The sequence below is a fragment of the Anser brachyrhynchus genome (genome assembly GCF_964034855.1).
Source record: "Anser brachyrhynchus genome assembly, chromosome: 5".
Lineage (NCBI taxonomy): Eukaryota > Metazoa > Chordata > Aves > Anseriformes > Anatidae > Anser > Anser brachyrhynchus.
Genome location: NC_137699.1, coordinates 53,736,963 through 53,753,760, shown reverse-complemented (window position 1 = coordinate 53,753,760; position 16,798 = coordinate 53,736,963). Strand labels below are relative to the sequence as shown.

The window sequence follows — 16,798 nt, the reverse complement described above, 5'->3', positions numbered from 1 at the left end:
TGTGGACAATAAACAGTTTATTACCAATATGAACACAGATACTGTGATGCACTGACGTACCATTTTTTTATATTGTGATAACTCTGAGACAAAGAATTTGTTGGCTGACAACTAACATGTCTCTGTTTTCTTCTGGTGATGCCACAATACATTTCTGTTGGCAAAGGATCTTCATTTACATTGCAGACTACTAGTAAAATTACTTTGAAGTCATCTATCAAAAGCAAATGATTCACGTGTGTTCTTATCTACTACTAAAAAGAAAGGTAATACATTTAAATAAGCAAATACAAAATACAAAAAAGGCTGACAAATCCAATGTGCAGTGTCAGATGAAATCTAAAAAATCCAGAAATTTAAAATTTAATATTCTTTAGATTAAGACTTTTAAAATGAAGCGAATCCAAGGCAGCAGCAAGCTTCAAAGTGTGCTGAGTCTGCTAATAAAAAGGGTATAAGAACAAAGACAGTGCCGGTGTCCTCTCTCACCATCTTGCGTGACCTTGGTACACTTAGAAATGATCCGCTCTTCCTAGCATTCTTAGTACCGTCCAAATGCTTTGCAATCATTATGTTGTACTGATCCTACTCAACTCCTGCCGTATGGCTAGAAAACCAAACCAAAAAGTTAGTGCGTAACGTCATGCCCAGCGCGCGGAGAAGGCTAAGTACAGAGGGTGCAGAACGTACGCGCCGGTAAAAGGATGAGTGGAGGGTAAACAGATGAATAAGGGTAAGCAGTCAGCTGTTTGCTTGCAAACTGCAGTAGTGGTTTAAGAAGGTGCATCTGTGATTTATATGGATGTCTTATTTTGCACTGGAATGATCTGGGGAGTCTCTGAGGGCCAAGCTGCTGGGGCGGTAGCGTACAGGTAAGGGCGTCCTCACCCCAAACTGCCCAGCTGCTGGTGGGCACGTGGTGCTAGGGCAAGGGGAGGGGGCGTGGGTTTAGCTGTTTCACAGTCTCCTCTATTTCCCCTTCTGTATGAAGCTAAGATGGGGCGTGCAGGGTGTGGGCATGGACCTTCACATGCCCTAACGCAGGCTTCAAGTAGGTATTTTGCTGTGCGTGTCAGTAATAGCGTTATTATGCTGCCTTATGTTGGCCTTGAAAAATACATTTTATCATCAACTGCAGAGCAATTTATAAAAAAATTGCGGATACATTTAGTACAGCTGTTGCACTTTTCACCGAATTGGAAAAATACATGGCTATTCGGGTTGAATGAAGGGCTGAAACTGATTTTTGAGCATAGGAGGCCTATGGAGGATGCTCAGGAAGGATTTCCAAGTAGGTACCTTTGTCCCCTCCTGCTTGGCAGGCTAGTTAAAAGTGATTTCACGCTCCCTGACTGTGATCAATTGATGTGCCATGGGTTACGGGCCGGCCATTTTTCCCACTCCCACCTCTGAGAAGCACAGGGCAGTGAATTTCTCACAGGTTGGGGTGGAAATGCTTGTCAACAGCATAAAAATAAAGGATGTGAATACAGCATCACAATCAAAGCTCAGTTAAGGTAGACGCATGTTCTCCCGTTGTGTATATAAATCAGAGCTGCTCAGGCAAGTCTGAGAACACCAGGGAACTCCCTGCAGTGCCTATCATCTTATCTACAGGAAATTAGTCATAAAGGTGAGAAAAATAATAATTTTTCTCTTTCTTACCATCAATTATCTCCTCTTTCACTTTGTGTAACTCTCTTACAACTTCCTCCAATATTTCCTGATGAGACAAAACACAAGTCAGCTGCTCAGAATCTCCTTCTAACCGGTGGAAGAAAACGCAAGTTTAACACGGTTGTGCTGTGCCCCCGCCTCTGCTGATGCTCAGAGCCTAGCGCTGCTCTCAGCCAGGGCTGCAGAAGAGGCTGGCATATTTATTTGCACGTTTCTGTACAGACATCTTGCTCGAATAGCAGTGAGACTGTGCTCTCTTGCTGCTCACCAGCTATCCCTTCTCTAAGCACCTAGTTGTAGAGGAAATCGGCAGACTGAACAGCTGTTTTGCTCGTACAGCGCATGCATGGGGGAAAATGGGTAGCTCGCCAAATCCGACTGCCAAGGACCTTTTGACTCACCTGTTTCATTCGATCGAAATCTAAGGCATCCATAGCCACGTCATTGCTGCTGCTCACTGGCTTCATCCTTGAAAAAGGGAAGAAGAGGACAAAAAAGCAGCCCTTCAGTTGCCTGCAATGCTCGCCCAGCCATACCCACCTGCTGGCCCTGGCCCTCGAGGAGGCTGCTCCTGGACTGCCCACGTCGCGCAGAGTGCACACCACGGCTGAGCCCAAACTTAATTTGCACTTTTTTTTTAGGGGAAGGTGGTCTCAATGATTTTAAACTAGAAAATACTGAGAGGACTTAACAACATACTTTGTTGCAGCACTGGCAATTTGCACCCTTGTCTTGGCACCTAGGCTTTAATCAGTTGCCAAAATAACAGTAACATACAGGTTAGCAAAAGATGATTGGGAGAAGAATAACCCAATAATCCTTTCCCTGGAAGGCCTGACTTGAGCCGAGCTTGCTGATAACACTACAGCACAGGCACTTTGTCTAGACCCAAACCCAGCCGCAATCTGCCCTTACTGCCTGATACACTTGAGTATTACCAGTCTTCCAGGACTGTGTTTGTCCACAAGCTGACCTCTGCTGATGGCTGATGAAGGACCGTAGGGAAGCTGAAGCTGTGAGACTTTCTGTTTTAACCAGTAACTCTAAAACATCTTAGAAATGAATCATGCTAAATAATTCAAAGAGAAGATTTCAAATAACTTTGCCATCATCTTTGGGCCCAAGCTGGCTGAGATCCTGCCACCTCTGTGGGTACACTTGGTCTTGCAGCCTTTTCTTGAGAAACCCTTCACATTTTTGCTACCATCTTGCGGCTAAGTTGGGAGTTAAGACAGATACAAATGCCATCAAACTGATCAGGAAGGAAACAAGACACCACTGAGAGCTTCTGCAATGTGCCCTACTCCCCCTGCAAAAGTCAAATGAGCAGCAAACACTGAGAACTACTTCCAGGCATTCAACTAGCAATGGATTTTTCCCAATTAACTTCTCCAAGGTGGAATGGCATTGTAGAAGAGAGATGGTGAAAGCTTGGTGGCGGCTTTAAATAGCCCATATTTCATTCCTGTTTGCAAGAAGAAGGAATAGTCTTTTCTATATCAACTGGAAACTCACATGTATTTCCTACAGCCAAGGTTTTAGGGTTAGATTTTAGGAAAGCTGACTACACTTTGCCCTAGTAACACTGGTTCATACTTTAATTTTTGTGCAGGATATGTTCTAGCATCTGTAACAGCAAGAAGGATGTGCAGATAGTTGCAATTTTCTGTCTGCAAACTGTTAGCACTGTAGTAAAGTAACAGTGCAAAACAAGGGGCATCTCTTTGCAGTTAAGTGCTAACCATACACAAGTCCCCGTTCCACCTCCTCCTTCAACATATCCACCCGTCTCAGTGCTCAGTACCGCAGTCACACGAGATGTTCCTGGGCCAGCCCCAACAGGCAGTTTCTCTTTAGCTGTGCAATATCAGACCTTCATCTCAACCTCCATGGGTGACCCTGCAGCGTGGCTGCTGGGACTGCTGGATTCCTGCTTCAGGTTTCTCAGCTTTTGACACTTGCCAGCTTTTGTACCCCGCACTTCTGAATGCCAGTCTGGTGGCTGGCACTTTCCACAGCTCAGTGATAAGAAGTCGTTGCACCAAGTTTTGGTCTCCCCCTTACTCATGCATCTGTTGCAGTTGCACAGATGGGGGAATAACCACCCTTCTCCAGGTTGTAGGCTCTTTGGATCATTTCTGTCTTTGATTTTGGATTTCTGCTGAGGTTGGACAAGGAAAACCTCCCCTGTTGGCAGGGTCATCCTGAGCCTACCACAAACCAGTGCTCCCAAACTTCCCTTCCACTTGGCACAGCACCCTGCCAACCCCTGCCTGACGAGCACTGTGTGATCCATTCCTGTGATGCCTGTGCCCACCTGAGCAGGGGGCTGTTTCCGTGGAACAAGCCTTTCACACAACACACTCTGCCATCACCCTGTTTCCACTTTGTGCAGCGACAGACAGAGCAGACCGTAACAGGATGAGTACAGACACAACAGAAGACAAGCGTCAGTGCTGAATGATGGGATTTGCCAAAGGACAAGCCAAGACAGTTAAGAAGCCGGGCTGTTAGCCAGTACCTAGAAGACACGTGGGATTGTGTGGGGCTCTTAGCTTCACAGCTCTTCACCACTGATGGATTTCTACAGCAATGGAATGAAACGAGACATGAGTTGTGCAGGTGCCACGGGGACAGCGTGACCATCCCAACTACTAGCCAGCCACGGAGACAACCTGTGCAGCTCACCTAGACAGTACTGAAGATACAGGCTTTTCAACAGAATTGCTCCTTTCCCATGGCTTCTTCCCAGAGTCTGTAAAAAAGAAATGGAAATGTTACTGTTTATTGTTGTTTTTTTTTCTCTATCAATAAAAAAATCCTGAAATTGCTTGTTTTATATAGCTGCTTTCATTCAGCGGGGGTGAGTGATTTAGAAAGATCCAGAAAAGCAGGAGTGGTGAATGAGGGTGGTTGCCTACATTACAAAGAAAGCATTGGCAAAGATCTGCTCGGTGATCCCTTTAATTAGGGACCAAACACTTAAATGATACTAAAAAGACATGGAATTGGAACAGTACAAAGAAAAGCACAATCCCTGATAGCAAGAAATACAGGCTAAGTGCTGCAAGGCTTAGTTTATTCAGTAGAATACTTATTTGTATTTTAAGTGAAAAAGGCTTATGTTTCTTGTCTGTTGGCAGAAAATGTGGGTGTACCTGAAAAAAAAAAGTGTGACCCCCTCAATTGAAATCTCCACAGAGAGAATTTATTTAAATGCTGTTTGCATTTCTAGCCAGCAGAACATTCCCCAAAACTGCAGTACAGATCCCTCCTTCCTGAAAGTGCCTCCTATTGCCCCAACCTCCTCCTCTGCAAACAGTCCAAAATAAAGTGAGCTGTTTCAGAGACCCGGATGACACACAGCTTTATACACAAGGGTTTGCTCCTCTGTGAGGTCCTGAAAAGCTCTTTAGAAGAATTATGGACACTCCCAGGAAATCTCTAGATCTTGTTTCTCTTTTATATGCATTCTCCTTTCTGCTAGCTTCTTCCCCTTCCCTTGCCAAACAAGCAAATAATGGCTTTGTTCCAAAAGGAAGCTGGAATGGTTAAATACTCATTCCCTTGGGAGAGATTTCTTTCAGCATGCATGAAAGCCAAGGCTGACGCAAGGCTGATTTGCTGATGCAAAGCTGGCTGGCTTGCAGCTTATCTACTGTGATACAATCATTTCAAATCATCGTAGGAAAAACATATTTTAGGGGCTCCTTAATTTCACCAGGTAACTCTCGAGATCAAGCCTACTGCAACAAGCTACTAGGTTAAGGAAGGGTAACAGCTTGAGACCCAAACCCCAACAGAACAGACCCGGACAGCTACAGTACCAAAAGTGGAATAAGTATTTGCTCTCAGAGGACTGGGGTGCATGATTTTGACGATGCAGATCCTCAATGGTATGTCTGGACCCCTGTAACTTGATTGGCTCTTTAGCCAGTTTTGAGGCTGAGAAGTGCATACAATCACCATTTCTTGGTGAGTACAGCTTTTGAAACAAAAGTTACTAGGAAAATTTTCCATTAGCTACCACTGCTGTGCTCTGAAGGAGGACAAGGAACCAAGAGTCCTGAGAGATGCAGAAGACTAGACTAGAAGTCAAGTAAAGTGCCAGTAGTTTGATTTAATACCTGATGAATTTTGCTGCTGCTGGGTGGGACCTCGTGTACCGGGTGAAGGAGAGGTGCTAGCATCGTCCTAGGAAGAGAAAAACAGGGCATTACTTAATTCTGGAGGTGAAGCACAGAGTCCTCGTCTACTCTGGAGACCAGCTACAGTACGTACGGGTGGTACGAAAACAAGTTTTCGTCTGGCACCTCTGATAGGCACTGCTACCATAGCATGGGCTGAACTCCATTTAAACTTTAAATTTTCTCGCTGTTTAGCATGGGAAAATACCTTTCTATTTTTTTCTAAGATGGACACTTTGTCATGATTCCACTGAATCATTCTCAATCCTGTATAGCAAACCAGGCTGAATTACCACTGAAGAGTGCCAGCTGGTGTTGTCTAAATACAAAACATTCATTCCCCAAATTTAGAAACTGTAATATGGAAACAGAGCCACCTGAAGGAACACTAGGTCACATCCCAGCCTTTTACACCAGTCACTGGTAGCAGTGAGAGCAGCCCAGGTACTAACAGAATACAAAATAACTACATCAGTCGCTTCTCCTAACTAGAATGTTGAATACTACATCAGATTTGGACTTTGTTTCATGGGGTTTATGAGTGGCAGGTCATAAAACATTAACCCATATTTTTGACATGTCGGTTTTATTTAATTACCCTCAGAGCACACTCAGGAAAAGGTTTAGTTGTGTATGGTAAAAACAAAATTGCGCCAAGTTTGACGTAAGATAACCCCACCACACAGAGTGCTCAAGACACACATTAAACAGATGTTCATTAAAACATCATTCTTAATAGTTTGGCGCTATCAAAAAAGTTAGAATGGGGACGCAGACTCCTGCAGAGCTTCAAGGAGAGAGTGCAAGAAGCAGAAAGACAGCAGAAGCTGAACAGTTAGAAGCTAAGTGGTGCCTTTCATCTCGGAGCGTATGGTTCAAAATGAGCCTTGGGGCAGGATTAAGAGTAATGGTTGCACTGCAGAACCAGGGATTCAATAAGCAAATTCCATGCTTGAAGCATTCTTGGAGGAACATGCAAAAAATAGCTGCTTTTCACCTTAAACAGTGCTTATTCCTGCTCTCGCTACAAGCTCTTCAGACTGGGGTGAGACCTGCACTTTCTGAATGGCTTTCCTGCTGAGCAGCTGTTACCCTGTCTCTGGTGGGAATATCTCTGTACAGGTGATACGGAGCACACGAGATGCTTTATGAACTTGCAGCCATGGCAGAGAGCCTTCACAAGGGTACAGTCTGGCAACAAGGATGCTCTATGAGCAGCAACCCATGGGAAAGGACACACAATTAATTCTGGCCTCTTCCAAAGCTGGAGAGATCTCCCATGCAGATCAGCAAGATGCAGCAGTTCAGCAAGTAAAAAGAAGGGTTTTAATGTGCATGTTGGACTCAAAATCGCAGCACTGAGTTTGGTGTAAAGATTGTGTCAAATCAAATCTCTTGCTCAGTTGCTTTCATGGACAGCATGCAGACCGACTACTTAAAACAGAAGGAATCCAAGTCCCCTGAAATTGTCCAAAGTCTCACTATAGTGTAAGTATTATGAACATGTATTTTAATTTTTGTATGGTCTAGTAGGTAATACACTGTTTCTCCTTCCCTCCCAGAGACATGTTTTACATGCACTCTAGGGTCTGCAGTGAGCTGATTCTTGCTTTGCACGAAGGATGGCAAACCAAAGTTACCCCACATGGCTGATGATCCACTTCAGCTCAGCTGAAGCCCCAAATTAAAAACAAGAGACATAGACCTGGTCTCAAGATGACTTGCCAGAAGGGCTCATTGCATCTCTTTAAGGGGCAAGAATCTACTGTACCCTAAGATACTCAGAGCAGAGCGTGAGAAAGCACCCATTGACCTGGTTTGGGCAAAACCTCACCCACAAATAGGAAGGCAACTCTTGTTTCTGCAGTGCTCTTCCTGGGAAAGGCAGAAGCAGTCACATTTATTTCAACCGATTGTGTATTACAGGGTCAGCACTGCTTGTCATTCCCTGCCGTACTCAATGAACGACAACAGGACTTTGCAAGGCAGAACATTAACATATTTGCAAGAGCACAACTGCAAGGAATCTTTTACTTACATTTTGGCTTTCCTCTTCTTTTTTGTCAGCTGGCTTGTCTGACTGCGACGCTGCTTTCCTCCTTTGCAAAGGAATACGAGACAGGACACACAGTCAGCTCTCTGGAAGCACATTTCCTGCACCAGGCATCAGCCTCCATGTGGGAAGGCTGATTCAAGCTTTGGTGGGAGTTATTATTTACTTAGCTCCTCTTACAGAACTTGACAAAGACTGAATACACTCGGTTGCGTAGGATTTTGGATGGAGGTGAGGAATCCAAACCTTAGCGATATGGCTCACGGAGAGGGGCAATATTTTGAAGCCGTGTTTAATAGAGGAATGCAGGGTGTGCAGAGTAAGAAATGTGTTGAGGCAGAGGAAGGAAGGAGAGCTGGTATGAAACTGGGTAAGAAAGGGATGGCTGCTCTCTAGGGCTCAGGACCTGGCAGCGTCAGTCCTACACAGGAGTTACAACCCAAGCCCCCACATGGGGTTTTCAGGACCAGGTGGCTCAGGTGAGTATTGCTGTGGTGAAATGTTCTCAGGCAGCTCCAATACCATTCTGTCAGCTGTCCTATGATCCCCCCATCCCTGTTCCCACCCAGAGAAAGGGCTGTGGCACTGTTCTCATGGGCGAGACAGTCAGAAAAGCCCTTCAGCCCTGGGAAGAGAGGGCAATGCTCAGCCAAGACCCAGGGCAGGAAAGCCCTGGCTGGAGACCAGGAGTCAGGAAAAAGGAGTGCGCCAGCCTGGGTTTTCAAGTGCCTTTGGTGAGTGGTGGCAGATTACTGTGGTCTCAAATCCAGTTCAAAGGCAGCAGCAACCCTGAGCCCCGCAGTCCCAGGACCGGCAGCGTTGGTGGTGCCTGCAGAAGTTGAGCGAAAACCTCACTCTGTCCTCCTTCTTCCCAAGGTGAGGCAAAGCTCCACGAGAAGCACGTGGCAAGGAGCTGCAAGCCACCCATGGAGCAATTGGACATGCGAGTAAACAAACATGTTTGTTTTTCTTTGAAGAAAGCATGGTGAAACCTCTTGGGTGCCAGCCACACTGACTGAAGAAAATGAAAAACAAATTCTTGATTTTCAAGCCCTGCTTAGGGTCTAAACAACACCCAAGGGTGCCAGGTACTGCTTCTCTTTGTAGACAGGGGAACTGCTGCTCCAGTCTCCACCTGACTTTTGGTTGTGATGATCCTTATCCTTACCCACCTGCAAACACTGCCCTTAGCAGGCTCTTTTTTAGCACACCAGTATGACAGGTTTTTCATTTCATCTTGATTCTGAGTTGGACAAAATTCATCTCAAAGAAAAAAATAAATCCAAATGGTTCTCAGAAAGACTTCTGAGTTTCAATAAACTGACATGTTTCTATCTTTGCCAAAAGAAAAACCTCACTGGATTCACAGAAGAGGATTTGATGTAAATTTGGAGTAAAACAGAGGAGTTTTTATCTTCTTATTATATGCATGCACGTGCTTGTAGGACGTAAATTTGGAGTAAGGAGTAAAGCACATTTATGTGTTTGTAGGACACAGTGCTCTGTAAGAACTACTTTCAGATATTTAATTGCATTAATCATTTTATGATATCAGATCAGAAATAATTTTTATAGTCTTTCTATAATATTTAGTTGGCATTTCTGAGGAAAAAAAAAAGGTTATAATGGTTATGAACTCGAGCCAGGGAAATACTTGCCCTGCTGGGACCAGTGTCAGATTTATGTCTTTCAACAGACTTAACTGGGCTAGAAACGATGGTGGGTTGTGAGGTGATAGTACATTATTACACTTGCACTTCAGGTCTCAATCAAGCAGCTGCTCCCACGGGGGCCACTAAATCCAGAGAGCGGTATTTTACACCACCTGAGCACGCAGACACATTTTCTCCATTCCTTACCCAGCATTAGGCACACTCCCTGCTTCTGAGCATGTGGTTTTCTGCTCAGAAGAGGGCCCTGAGATCCCACACTCATCACTCAGCAAATTTTATACTGCACATGCTCACTTCTTTCAAAAACACCTGCCTTTCCTCCAGGCTGCCAGCTTGCTAAAAGCCACCTGAAACACGGTGCAGGTTCTCTCCTTTCTCCACGTCATCGCAAAGAAAAAGGGCTTTGCAGCCAAAATTACTCCTCTCCAAATCAGTTTAACATCCTGTGTCTACCATCTGACTAACATTTGTGCATGGCCATTGACTTCCTTAGCTTTGGGAAGCGAAGTTGAGCATGCAGCTCTGCTGATGGAGCTCCTGGGAAGGACGAGCAGCTCAGTCATTCCCAGAGCAGAGCAGCACGGTGCTCACCACAGTGCAGGTTTTTTTGTTAAGGCAGCAAGGGGATTTGATCCTGAATGTTTGAAGACTGCCAAAAGCCATGCTGGAGTACATTTTAAGCTAGAACCACAGACATTTGTAGGAGTTCTACATCTAACCATATGAAATGTCCATTTAGATCTCCTGTTTGAACACAGCTTGTCACCCAGTTACCCTCCTCACTGAACTTTACTTTGTTTACAGACATCTTCCAGTTCAAGCAAGGTCCGTTTTGACATGTAACAGTACAGAATAGATCAGAAGTTGAACCAGAAAATAAGTATTAAAAGCCATTAAACTATTTTAATTCTGAAAAGACACAGAATTATATATTTAGTATTTCATACTGTTGGTAACTGTATTTGCAGCTTTGTGTATTAATTGAATGCTTTCTAAAAGATTACATCCACAGTCCGTGCTCAGAATTCCTTCTGAAATGACCAGAACATGGAATAAAGTTGGAATCAGACCCTCTGCACTAGGATCTGTGTTTATCCTACACAATGTTATTTAAAATCTCCATTTCTGCATACCATAAGACTGTACCTACCCTTTGTTATCTTAGTCATCCTTTTGTTTCAATATTCATATGTAAAAAAACAGTCTTTAGAGCTAAAACTGAAACATGTATCACTAGGAACTTGTGAATTACTGTCTAACAGAACATTACTGGTGGAAGGAGGGGGAAAAGAGAAAGCAAAAATAACTGAAATAGAGAGCTTTTAAATATCTGGTAGCTTGATATATCACGACTCACCTTGGCAGAGAATAACTTGGCTAGACTGTCTGAAAACACACTAAGAATCAATATCAAGTTACCTGCCAAGATGTTGTCCTGTTACTCTGTTTATGTCTTTGGGCCCAGCATCCTGAATGAGCTGCATAAAATTTATTTGTCTAGGTTCCTTTCACAGTTTATTCTTTCTGAAAACTGTAACTTCAAAATAGATCTCGTAAACAGTAAAATCACAGAGAATGTATTTGCCACTGTCTTTGAAAGTTGCCACACTGCAGGCTTTGCTACAGCATCTAAACTCTGTGAGGTACCTTTGCTGCAACACCTACACTTTCATACCAAATGCCAGGAGATGTGGGCAACTAGCAACCATGCAGGACCTGGCAAATTGCAGAGAGGCACCGAAGTGATCCATTGCTCACAAAAAATACGAGCACCTTGTCCCATCCAGTTTGCTGCAGAGCTCATGCTAGGGCTTACTTGAAGTCTAAGTACAAACCTTTTTGCCAGTAATTTATTCATTTCTTCCATTAGTCCTCCACCACCTCCTCCGCTACTTGTTCGATTGGCATCGCTCTTGGAGACCCCACTGGGGCTGGACCCTCCTGAGCCATCTTCTGGCTTAAGACAGAAATAAACATTGGAATTAATGAAAAGAATTTAATTTAGAACCACACCCTTAATGATTAGTTTTCCTAATTATTATCAGCAGCGATCACAATCACAGCTCAAAACCAGAGGCAGGATGTGTTCGGGGTTGGAAAGGAGACCCACACAGACCCTAGTAAGTCCAGGAGCAATCTGGATGAGGCAATGCATATGGGCGAATGATGAAAAAACCCACAGTGATGTTTGTTAATAATTATGTTTAGGTTACGTAACCCTTACCGACGTGGACACTTATTTATGCGAGGCCTCACCAGTCTACGCTGGCTTTTTGAGCACGGTGGCTTTAACCACTTGTAACGCTTGTAAAATACCAGCAAACAAAACAAGGGCGGACAGTGCAGAAGTAATGAAATCCTGGCAGAATCCTGGCAGAAGAGCCCACCTGGGGGCCACCGTGCCCCCTCCTTACCCGTTGAACTCTCCTTAGTTTGGCACCAGCCAGAGCTGCCGCGAGCCCCGACACCGACCCGTCTTCACCGCCAGCCCCCTGGCCGGCACCGGCCGGCAGCGGGGGCGGCGGGGGGGGCGCAGCTCCCATGGGTGGCGGAGGGACTGGGGGGGGTGGCGGAGGGGGAGGGCCCCCAGACGAAGCAGGGATCACCGCAGCCCCGCTGGGATGGCCGGGTGGCAGCGCCGGGCCTGAAAAGCAGAGAAGACGAATTACATACGAAGTGCCATCTCCTTCGGCCCGCGCACGGCATCACGAGCCCTGTCCCCGGGCTGCGACCTGGCGGCACAACGAGCGAGCGATGCCAGGAAGCACCAAGCACCTAGAGGAATAGGGAACGGTGGATGGTCAATCAGCTATGGTTGTGTCCTCCTGAACGGTGTTGCAGCAATGGTCAACGAGCTGCAGTTGTGTTCTGCAAGACCCCATCACTACCAACCAACCTTCCCCCTCTGGGCCAGTATTTTATACTGTACTGAATCCAAAGCACAGACAAAGTGGCACCTTTCTTCTGCTCTTCTCATAGTTTTCTGCACGTGGACAACAAGCCGCTCTAGGCTTTGCAGCACTTTGCCTGTAATGGGTCAGCTGAATGCGTACACCACCAGCAGGGTATTTCCCTACATTATGCCCTCAGAACAGGCTGATCTTGATATATAATCACAGGTTCAATTGTTCAGTAAGTGTTATTTTCAAAGACAGGAGGGTTTTGACCAAGCAACATTTGGAAATTAACACTAGCAGCCTGGTTTTCTTCTTACCTAGGGTTTTTCATAATATTACCTTATTTCTGTGGTTACTTCTGCATGATTTCACGCTCTTGATTCCATTCTTGAAGTGAAGCATAGCTGCTATTAGAAATACTTTAAACGTTTCAAGCCCTCTTTGGTTCACAAACATAATAGCTAGTAATTCATTGTGGGTACAGTTAATTGTAATTGCAAAACTACACACACCTAATTAGAGGCCAGCCCGAGGCAAAAATTGAACCGAGTCAAAATAATGGACTGATGTAAGTTTAAAATAACTTTATTGAACTAAATGGATTTCAAGGACTTGTATCAGCTGAAGGACTGAGCCTCCAGTGGCTGTAGTAATATTTTTAGCACTAAGTGGAAGGAAATGTCTCAGTTTTATTCCTTTTCTAGGCACATAATTTAAGCATTATATGTGCTTATGGACAGGAATGGATCCAAGTCACAAAAAGTATGATCAGAATTACAAATAAGCATTACTCGCAGTTGCTCACACAGCAGGCTTTAGATGAGCACTAGGAATCAAGACCATATGTAGAGTGCAGACCCAAGCTCTTGATCTGCTTGCATTGAAAAAGGTTTGCTGGAACAATTATAGCGACAAGACCTCAACTATTAATGCAGTTTACACCAGAAAGAGAGTTTCTAGAAGGAAATAAATTATATAAGCACGTAAGATTCTGCATAACTCCAACAAAATCAGTGTTGCATCTTTTACTGGTCAGAAATACCGCTTAAGTGAAAGAATAAAAATCCCAGCCTCTACCAATATTGCTACACAGACAACAAGTCTACCGCAGACCTGGCCTCCAGCTTCAGAAGAGCCCATCACTAAGTTTGGAGCTGAATGAACAGAGGCTTTGAACGAAGCTCGCTGCCAAATGCAATTTGACTCTGCCGAATGATATAAACCTCCTCCTGGGCTAATACAGTGGGAATATGCATTGCCAACAACCCAGCTACAGGGCCCTGGCCCTGTAATTCTTGCTTTTTGTCCTGCTTTTATCTGAGAAGGTCCTCAGACCAGTCCTGAGTACCTTCTATGGTTTTCTACCTTGGTTTCAGAAATCGTGTACGACAGGAGTGGTCTTGGGTTTCTCAGGTCTCGTTCTAGTGGTCATGGGCAGTGTGAACGCGGCTTTGTAGGTAGCTCAAAGCTAAGCCTTTTACAGGTCACAACTCATTGAAAATCAGTACTTACTCAAGTGGGAAATGGTTGATGAAGTCATGTAAGGAGGGGTCCTCCCGGGCATAGTCACCTCAGACCCAGCAGCGTAAGGGGGAGGCAATGGAAGACAGTGTGACATGGGCTGGCACCACTGCTGCGGGGGGCGAGGTGATGGAGGGGAGGACAGGGACGGGGCCTGGCCGAAGGAGCCGGGGGGCCTGGCAATCACGGGCAGCTGGGAGGAGGGTGCAGCTCCTAGGCGTGGAAAGACAGACCCAGGCACGCTTCTCACCTGGGTCCTAGGGGAGCCTGAAGCAATTTGCACTTTGGGGTGGCCATTCAGAGGTACGCCGGCCAAGCCTTCTTGCCCTGCTTTACCCGTGGGTTCCCTGACCCTGTCAAGCGGGGCAGGGATCACAGGCAGGATGGTGGGACCGCGGGGCTGCAGGACGTCACCCCTCTGCCTTAGGGGGGTATCATTTGTGACGGGGGCAGCAGAAGTCCAAGGAGAGCTGCAGAGAGAGGAGCGCCTGAGGGGCTGGCGAGAAGCGAGGGGAAAGTGGGAAGGGTGGGGAGGTGGCACAGACAGTGAGGTCCGCCTGATGCTTGGCATGACGGGCCTGTGGCTTGGGCAGGCTGGAGGGGAGGATCCCGAGGCTGTCGGCAGCTCAGAGGCCGAGTGTCTGTGCAGGAGCTGTGGGGGCTCGCTGGCTCTCCCCGGGCATCGCAAAGAGGATTTTCGAGCGAGCTCTGGGACAGCAGGAGGGGAAGGGACAGCTCTGGCATGGGGGGGTGGCAAAGGGGAGGCACCAGAGGCAGGAGCAGGAGGCTGGTGCTGAGAGGGGGGAGAGCACATGCCTATCTGAGGGGTGGGAACTAAAAGAACAGAAAAGACAAATGAAAAAAAGAATAAGACGGGCATGCAGAGAGGAACGAAACCAACGCAAAGCAGTACGGAGAAAAAGGAAACAAAAAATAAACGTGAACAGAAGCACAAACAAAGCAAAGAGGAGATGGCACAGACTCCAGGCTAGGGGCTTCCAGCCCTCGGCAGAACTGGGGGCTGTGCAGAGCAGGACCCCACGGCCTGGGATGGGCTGTGTGCTCCGGTGCCAGTGAGGCCCATGTGAATCCGTCAGGGTCTCCAGCGTCACCCTCGCACCAGGGGAGCTGCAGGGGACGCACCGACACAGCAGTGGCCACCCTGTAGCCGGGAGGGGACACCCACAACGCTTCAGGGGCCACGTCCCACTTCTTGTGGGTGCCCAGGTGGGATTTTGGCTGCGCTCCCTGATGCAGAAGAGCACGCGGAAACCTCTGCCCAAACAGAATCTGTCGACTTATGTCACTGGCTAAGGTATGCGTGCATCTGAGCTGATTTCAAGTCAAAAACAACTGAGAAGTTATAACTGCTGAGGAGAAAACATAATTTATGTGGCCAAATTAACCACGAAAACTTCCACAAAAGCCTAAAGCAGACCATCTTGGCCCAGTTACTGCCTTCTTTCATGGAGGCAGAGCCATACTTCATAGTTATACACTATTCCTGTCTTCCTATTCTTCGCTCAGCCTTGTGCAACTTAATATGCTATAGAAGATTTTCATAAGCTCATTAAATATGTATGTATTTTCCATTAAGCACACAGAAGATTCCTTACTTCATGACTACAAAATCCCCACCGATGAGACTCTAGGGCTCTCTTTTGCTCTGCGCTGTATTTGGCTTTGTGCCGCAGGGCGACGGGGAGGCCCTGACCTGGTACAGCCAGCACGTCCACCCCTTCGCGCTGACATCCCCTGGGAATGAGGAGTCGCTGCCACCTTGGCTAGCCCCACCTTGGTATGCCAAAAATCCCCCTCTGCTTAGCAGTTTTGGCTGGCCGCTAATCTGCCTAGCTCCACCTGCGTGGCTCGGACATGAGCCTCTGTGAAACAACACACCATGCCCGAGTGCATTTAAGTCCCTAGCTGCAAATGCTGTAAAATCAAATTCTTACTAAAACCATTGTTCCAGCACTGCCACAGGCTGTCGAGAGAGGTGCACGAGTCTCCCTCCTTGGAGGTATTCAAAAGCAGTGTGGACATTGTCTGGACATTGTCACCTGCTCTAGGTGTCCCTGTTTGAGCTGGGGGTTGGACCAGATGGCCTCCAGAAGTCCTTTCCAACCTCCACCATTCTGTGATTCTGTAATTTTTAGCAGTCTAGCTCCCGCATAGCACCACAAAAAAAAAACAACTATAGCTAAAGGAGACATGCAGGGAGAGACTATAGCTGCTTTGTTTCCAGGTGTTTGATACATGCCTGTGGTAGAGGTTCTTCTTTCCAGGGATTCCTGGCGCTGTTGCTGCTGCTCCATCACTTGTCTGAAACAGCAATGAAAAAAAACTCAGTCATTATGTGTTCCTTATTTTTTTTTTTGTCAGAGCTTTATGCACTGAGAGGCCCTCAAGCTGTACATCTCAGGTAGGTGAGCCAGTCCTCCACACAACCACTGTTCCTGCAAGATGGACGTGGTCTTGACTTCACTTGCCCTGGCCACAGCGGTGCCATTGCAGGTGCTGGGGACACGTAATCGGGACAGGGCCTGGCACCTGCAGGACACCGCAGATGCTTGAGTCACGAGCTGGTTCATCCACACCAGGCAACTCTGCAACGGGTCCCTTGTTGGCACAGCTGGGCCCTGCAGGTGAGCAGAGCGCTGCCACGCTGCCAGGGAGGACCCGCAGCGCTGCGTTTCCTCCACATGTGTTCATCACAGAATTACACCGCTGTTCTGTGCATCCTCAGGAGCTGCCAGCTCCCGGGTTGCCCAGGCAGGGAAATGCACTGCC

The 16,798-nt window shown here is 46.5% G+C and overlaps 2 protein-coding genes across 8 annotated transcripts in view; both read right to left on the bottom strand.

Moving 5' to 3' along the window:
• Window positions 1–16,798, bottom strand: part of EVL (Enah/Vasp-like) — a 146,761-nt gene continuing 129,963 nt past the window's right edge. For 5 of the 7 annotated variants that reach the window (XM_080593207.1, XM_080593205.1, XM_080593208.1 and 2 more), the window contains exons 5-14: window positions 16,269–16,330; window positions 12,005–12,234; window positions 11,426–11,547; window positions 7,903–7,963; window positions 5,805–5,871; window positions 4,366–4,432; window positions 4,199–4,261; window positions 2,079–2,145; window positions 1,666–1,723; window positions 1–607 (exon numbers count right to left, since the gene is read on the bottom strand). In XM_080593207.1, coding sequence (XP_080449333.1) covers window positions 570–607; window positions 1,666–1,723; window positions 2,079–2,145; window positions 4,199–4,261; window positions 4,366–4,432; window positions 5,805–5,871; window positions 7,903–7,963; window positions 11,426–11,547; window positions 12,005–12,234; window positions 16,269–16,330 — 835 coding nt within the window. In that variant the 3' untranslated portion in view covers window positions 1–569. The remainder of the gene's footprint in view (window positions 608–1,665; window positions 1,724–2,078; window positions 2,146–4,198; window positions 4,262–4,365; window positions 4,433–5,804; window positions 5,872–7,902; window positions 7,964–11,425; window positions 11,548–12,004; window positions 12,235–16,268; window positions 16,331–16,798) is intronic. The other 2 variants (XM_080593211.1, XM_080593210.1) reach the window with 1 other exon arrangement.
• On the bottom strand, window positions 12,244–16,261 carry LOC308195560 (ena/VASP-like protein). The gene has a single exon (XM_080593214.1). It carries the CDS (start codon window positions 14,886–14,888, stop codon window positions 13,989–13,991), a length of 900 nt encoding a protein of 299 aa, XP_080449340.1. The 5' UTR covers window positions 14,889–16,261; the 3' UTR covers window positions 12,244–13,988.